Source organism: Gekko japonicus, unplaced genomic scaffold (assembly GCF_001447785.1).
Source record: "Gekko japonicus isolate JY-2015 unplaced genomic scaffold, Gekko_japonicus_V1.1 scaffold5672, whole genome shotgun sequence".
NCBI lineage: Eukaryota > Metazoa > Chordata > Lepidosauria > Squamata > Gekkonidae > Gekko > Gekko japonicus.
The window spans coordinates 25,958-33,025 of record NW_015171063.1 but is presented as its reverse complement, the minus strand read 5'-3'; the positions used below and the strand labels follow the sequence as shown (position 1 = coordinate 33,025).

At 44.6% G+C, this 7,068-nt stretch overlaps 1 protein-coding gene across 1 annotated transcript in view; it reads left to right on the top strand.

Moving 5' to 3' along the window:
• The window catches only part of LOC107117021, a gene marked incomplete at its 5' end in the record, with an annotated part of 18,270 nt that overhangs the window by 1,758 nt on the left and 9,444 nt on the right, over positions 1-7,068 (top strand). Inside the window, one exon of the mRNA XM_015419051.1 lies at positions 2,590-2,667. Within this exon, the coding sequence (XP_015274537.1) occupies positions 2,590-2,667 (78 nt within the window). The remainder of the gene's footprint in view (positions 1-2,589; positions 2,668-7,068) is intronic.

Here is a 7,068-nt window from a genome sequence, read left to right as displayed (position 1 = left end):
GCATGTCTGGTATTCTCTGGAGTGGCAAGGAGAAAGCTTACCACCCATTGATGTGCTGCTGTGGACAGAGAGCTTAGGAACAAGTTTGGTTTCTTGGGATGGTGTCTTTCTCTCTCTCTCTGTATGCTAGCTTCTCCATACTGCTGCAGGGATATGGGGGACTTAAGCAGGGCTATTTTGGGGCAGGAACGCACAGGAATGGAATTCCGGCTGGCTCCTGAGTTGGCCATGCCCAGCAGGAACTCATTAGCATAATAGGCCACACCCAACAGCAGAAACTCATTAGGATTGGCTACATTAGGGGTGTGTGGCCTAACATGCAAAGGAGTTCCTGCTACAAAAAAAGCCCTGGGTTTGGACAACAAACAAGGTAAACAGAATAAGAAGGGAAAGGTGGGTGTGGCTGGATGAGCACACTTCTGGTAACATGGGGGTGTGGCCTAATATGCCAATGAGCTGTGCTGTCAGGGGTGTGGCCTAATATGCTAATGAGTCCCTGCTGTTGGGTGTGGCCTATTATGTTAATGAGTTCCTGCTGGGCTTTTTCTACAAAAAAAAAGCCCTGGACTTAAGTATACCTCTCACTTTAGTCTCTGAGGAATGAAGAAGACCTGAGAGATTATTGGAGGTTTCCTTCAGTCAGAGGAGGAGGGGTTTGTGATGCATAACAGAACCACAGCGCCTACCTACATATTCCTTTCATTTTAGATACCAAGCAAAATACTGTCAACAGACTTCGAAACAAATTCCACTGTTTCGCCTCAACATTTCTGTTTCACTTTAGCGACTGGAGTCCCACAAGAAGGCTGTTTTGCCCAACAGCCTTCTTGTTTGGTATTCTTACAGTGATATTAGGGCATTTCCACACATGCCACTACAAGTGTCTTTGAGCCTCTAGCTCAAATGTCACAATGAACTCAAAGGCATGTCCAGCGGAAAGAGCCCATTTGAAGTCAAAGTAGTTGCTTTTTCCCACCCTGCCTCTCTATTTTGTCCAAACCTCTGTTGGTAAACTTAACTTTCTTTCCAAGAATATGACCTGATTGCAACGGCTTCTCCCATCAGCTTACAGGTCTCTTATCTTGAAACTCTTCTTTCTTCTCAGCAGGTCACATGATCGATCATGTGCTCTCGTCCCTTTTCAGCCCTGCTTGCCCTACTTAGTTGACTAATATCTGTGCCTGCCTACCGCTATCATTGCATGGACTTTCATGTCTGTGTTGTTCATGAGGCCAAGCAATGTGACTTGGCTTTTCTTGAAGCTACTTGTGAGAATTACATTTATCGTGGTCTGTGTGTTTCCCATGGGAATGCTTGGGGTGATAAATAACTTTCCAAAAAAACCCCCCCACATGCCGAAGAAAACAATAAAAGCTATAGAAATGGTAGAGCACAAATGAGCTCTTGTGATGTAAGAATCTGCTAAACTGAAATAGAAATCTTGAAGAAGCTGATAAAGGCTCAGTGGAAATACTGGCTGACAAACGCTGCCCTCTGGTGGTGAATTAATATTTAAACAATTAATCTGCATGCACATCTCATGGAAAATCTTAAATTGTCAGTTCTAAGGCCATGGTGCTACCATAAGATTGTAGAATGTACGCTCTGTTTCTTAGTGGCGGAGGTGAAAAGTGCTGTCAAGTCACAGCCAACTTATGGCAACCCCATAGGGATTTCAAGGTAAGAGACGTTTGGAGGTGATTTGCCCTCACCTGCTTCTGCATGGCAACCTGGTCTTCCTTGGTTGTCTTCCATCCAAATTTGAGCCAGAGTCAATCGTTCTTAACTTCTGAGATCTGATGAGATCAGGCTAGCCTGGGTGATCCAGGTCAGGGCCTATTTCTTAGAGGAAAGGCATTTTTACATGACATCTAGCATTCTCTTTACGTGAATGCCCATACTGAAGGATGGGAATTCTTAACTCGTGTGTACATTCTCAGTAATATTTTATTTATTTATTTATTTATTTATTTTTTAGATTTGTATCCCGCCCTCCCCGAAGGCTCAGGGAGGCTAACAAGGGCATAAATGCCTAACAAAACAATAAGAACAGTATAAAAATACAATACAATATACAACATAATACAATCAATAAAATATCGGTGCTCCACTACTCGCTCCAATTCATAAATCAAGATGGTGTTCTACAGCTGTATATCAATCCAACAACCATATACATGTCCCCGTAGCCTTACCATCCGCCAGGTACGTCTCGTACCCCCGATGGTACCCGCACCAGCGGTGGTAAGGGTGCGGTGATGGAAAAAGCGTTGGTGGAATAATGCAGACCTGTTTTAGCATTACAGGTGGAACTTCTAGGATATTCAGTTATTCAGGGATGCAAAGACTCTTGGTCATGGCTTGGCTCTCACTAGTATGTTACAGAGGCTTGGGGAGGGGTGCCTAGTTGCCAAGAATGTGCATTGTGGCCAGCTGTCCATGGACTTTCACTTTCAGGCAAAAGGTACAAACAGCGATCAGTTTCATTTAATGCAAAGTTATGGGGTATCTATTGGAAGAGATCAAACAATCTTTTCTAATTCCGTAACCATATCACTGTTCTGAATTGTCGCTTCGCTTTCTCTTTAGCTCTACGAAGAGCCAGTAGTCTTCGGGAGACTTCAGCGCTCAAAAAGTCCCAAAGCTGGAAGAAAAAAATCCAATCAAGCAAGTTGCCCTATATTCATTTTTTCTGCAGTCTCTGCCAAAGGCCGGTTTTGTTCAAGTTAAAATTTAGTTCCTCTCCAGTTTCCGTGCAAGTAACATTTCAGTTGAGGGTGCCGTCCTAAGCAGAGTTACATTTTTATGTCCATTGACTTAGGAATGTGTAACTCTACTTAAGATTGCACTGTAAATGGATTCCACAAAAATAAACATACTGGAAGCCTGACATCGTTGGGAGGGTTTTTTTATTGATGATGTCTTGATTATTAGTAAGAGATGGGACAGCTGAGAGCAGGTAAGTAGTCTATGAATGGCTTCAGAGTTCAGACTGCTCTGGGCCAAGCATCAGAGGTTTTTCAGCGGCGGCGGCTGCCGCTGTCTCCCCCACTGCCATCCTGTTTCTAATTGATGAGAAGCACTTATGGATAGGCTTCCCAGCCCTGGCTTGGCAAATCTCTGCAGATTTGTCATTTGTCTTTAAAATTAGATTATTGTTTTAAATTGTTTCGTTTAACTTGCTTTTACATGCACTGGTTTTTGGGGTTGGGTTTTTTTTAGTGAATTTGGCCTTAGAATTTTTGTGTGTTACCTTGGACATTATTATTAATCAAAATTTGGATTTTTAAAAAATAAACAAATAGGGCCCTCCAATGTCGATTGCGTGGAGGGTTTCCATTTCGCCGTCACTGTTTCATGATTATGGTGGGGGGAGACTCCACATGAGTTGTGTTGCCAGACAAGCTATGCTTGACTTGCACCGCGGAGAAACTTGCCAAACAGAAGCTACTTCGACTGGATGCTGCCGCAGATGGTATTCCATGTAGCTGTCAGTAGCTGTTCATACTTTCTCTAGAAGAGTACGTTCACATGTGGTCCTTGAGCCAGCTCAGCTGTTATATCCAGGTCAGTTGGGACTATTTTTTCCAGAGATGTTAGGAAAGCAAAATATGGAACTACCTAAAGGCCAGCAGTTGATTTTGCAGTCCAGTCTCCACCCCTCCTCCCGGAGATGCCTCATTAGCTTTAAGGATTAATAGAGTCCATTGGGGATCCAAAAATAGATTGGGTTACTGCCTGATACTGCTCAGGGGCCCTGTGTATACAAACAATATGCAATTTTTTTACCCTTGGAAGAGGGGGAAATGGGCAGGTGGCAGCATGAATGAAATCACATTTTAAGCTTTTTCATGGTGAGTGTATTTCCTGCTTAATGAAATGCCTTGTTGTTGACTTTCATTTCATTTCATTATAATATCCTTGTGTGTCTCTCTTGGGGAGTCTCCAGAGGGAGCTACATGCCAATGGGAAGGAGGCAGGGTGGTATCAGGAGCAGGCCAAAACTGGATTGCCGAAAGAAATGAACTGTGATGTGCTCTCAAATCCCCCATCTCATCCTACCTCACCTCCATATATTTACCTGTTTTAATCTAGCTTTAATCTAGCGGTGGCTCAAGTGGTTAAGACGCTGAACTGCAGGCTGTGGAAGGTCGGTCGTTCAGCAGTTCGAGACCCGGGTGCCGCATGACGGAGTGAGCTCCCGTCTCTAGTTCCAGCTCCTGCCAACCTAGCAGTTCGAAAGCAAGAAATTGCAAGTAGATAAATAGGCACCACTTCGGTGGGAAGGTAACAGTGTTCCGTGCACCTTGGTGTTTAGTCATGCTGGCCACATGACCACGGAAACGTCTTCGGACAGCGCTGGCTCTTCGGCTTTGAAACGGAGATGAGCACCGCAACCCTAGAGTTGGACTTGACTGGCTTTCGAGCAAGGGAACCTTTACCTTTACCTATAAAATGTTTATCTGTTTTAATCTATCTGTACACAATGCAGTGCATCTTAGTGCAATAGAATCTTTGACACTGACTCATGTCACCAACAAATGGAGTTCTATACGACTTTCTTCCTTTACATGAATGCGTTTCTTGATGTCGCTGTAGAAATAAGGGGGCCTCTGATCTCTTTCAGAATCTGTATTAAGTACAGTGACATGACACTTGACTTTAAAATCAGTTCAGGAAATCAGATAAGCACAAGCAGTGCTCCATTGGCTTATGGTGATCCAGAGTTCCACCGGTTCAGGTGTTCCTGTCAAACAAATTTATTCACCTCTTCCACAGTGCCAGATTTTATTCATGGTGAATTCATATTCTTCCCCTTGGTATCCAGTTTACTCCTCCAGGCACATTCGGTGCTCTTCCCAGATAAGCCAACAGCTAAAATAAATCAGGTACTGATGGGCTCTTATCAAATCTGCCTCCTGCTTTTGGCCTGTATTAATAGAGATGGCATAGATGCACACAGAAGAAAAAGAGAAATGGAGGTGAAGAAGTTCTCATATGCTTGGGTAGGGACTTGCTTATTCCTTCAATCATAGGATTCTGGGCTTCTAAGGTTAAACTAATAATATGGTAGTGGGAAAAGAAGTCTCTGGATGACCTTGCAATGGCGTAACGACCAATTAAAACAACCTGTGGATGACCTTGCGATGGTGTAAGGTAAAGGTAAAGGTTCCCTTGCTCGAAAGCCAGTCAAATCCGACTCTAGGGTTGCGGTGCTCATCTCCGTTTCAAAGCCGAAGAGCCAGCGCTGTCCGAAGACGTTTCCGTGGTCATGTGGCCTGCATGACTAAACACCAAGGCGCACGGAACAACCAACAATCTGTGGCCACTGACTTACTGGTGGCTGCTTTGCAGCTGCAGGGATGGGGGCTTCCGGCAGAGGAAGGAACCACATGGCAAAGCTGCAGCATGGCTTGGGCCAGTCCGCAGCGGTTCCTGGGGCCTTCAGGTGGCTGGGCAGACTCCCAAGCTGCTAGCCAATCACTGGCTATTCGCTGGCTCCTCCCCCTGGGCTGAGTTGGGGGCAGGCCTGGGCGAGTGTCAGCTGCTGCCCGGCCCCACACCTCCTTTATTTAAAGCCTAGCAGCCCGTGGTGAGTCCTCTCTTGCACTTCGGACACTCCCTCCCCCCCATTTTTAAAAAATTTGGTTCTTGCAAATGTAATTTCACTGAAATTGTCTTTGTCGTGGCTTTATGGCAGTTTTAGGCATTGGGCTGGATCCATTTGTGAAGACGCTGCACCTGCGTGCCTGCTTACCAGGGTGGGGAACCCTTTAAGGGGTCTTGTGGGTTGAGCCATTTAGTGGCATGCCCAGCTCAGAGCAGTTGCCTGGCTCCACTCCCAGGTGGCGAGGGTTCCATGAAGGGGCTTATGCCTCGGTGGGACCCCCTGCTCTCAACTCCTGGTTTCCCCCAGCATGTGGGCTGGGGATCTGTTTATGGTAGTCCCCGTTTCCTTTCTTGCTCAGTGCCCCACGCTGCCCTTAGGAATGCAATAGCATTGCTCCCAGCATTTATGTAAGCTCACAGTATTCAACTCCATGAGCCTTTTTAGTCTCCCAAACGCATTGAATCAAATTCTAGAATACGGCACCTGGGAATGTGCTTTGGGGACACACATATCAGGAGAGTGGCGAAAGTGAGTAGTTGTTTTCTAAGGATGTTTGTACACGTGAACCTTTGATAACCAGCTCCAGTATTGGTACCCCAAGTTCCAGTTCCTTGCTGTTAGATTCTCTGGTTTGGTATAGCCAGGAGCCATTAATAAGTTAACAGAGTGCACAAGGTTTCCCACGCAGCAAAGCTTCTCCAGTCTGTTAGTGTGTGCTGATAAGACCAAAGTTACATGGAGCCTCTTTTACTGTTTCAAGCTAATATGAGTTCCTTTATTTATTACTACGGTAGTACTACCTAGTGGTTGAGTAGTCCTAATTTATTAATGTATTTTAATGTATTTACTGTCTTAGTGTTTTAAATGTTGTTAGCCGCCTTGAGCCAGTCCTGTGGCTAGGCGGGATACAAATTGAAATTATAAATAAATAAATAAATAGAACTCCATTCTAGGCAGGAAAGAGTAGAGATCGGATGGTAGCCTAATCTAACTAGCTAGGGTGGATATAGATGCAGGAAAACATGTCCTGCATCCAGGGCTTTTTTTTTTTTTAAAGAGGTGCTGGAACTCTTAAGAGGGAAATGAAGTTTTCAATCTGTATACTGAAAACTCATGAACGTTTTTAAACATTTTAAAAATAATTTTGTTGAAGAGGTTCCAGAACTGCATTCTGGCACATTCCCCCAGAAAAAAATCCCTGCCTGCATCCGTGATACCATGATGGAGAGATCTGGCAATGTGTGCGAGAGAGGGATCAAAAGTGGAAGGAAGGAAGTTCACCTTGAGATTAGCATTCTACAATTCAAAGAACAGCTTCAGAGAAACAGAAAGGAAAGGCCTCTCTATCACTCTAACTCTGAAGGCTGAAGTAGAAGACAGCATAAAAGTCCTTATCTTCCAACACTTGCTAGCTGTTGCTTTTTTTAATTCCAACAAAAGAATTTTTAGCAGAGAGA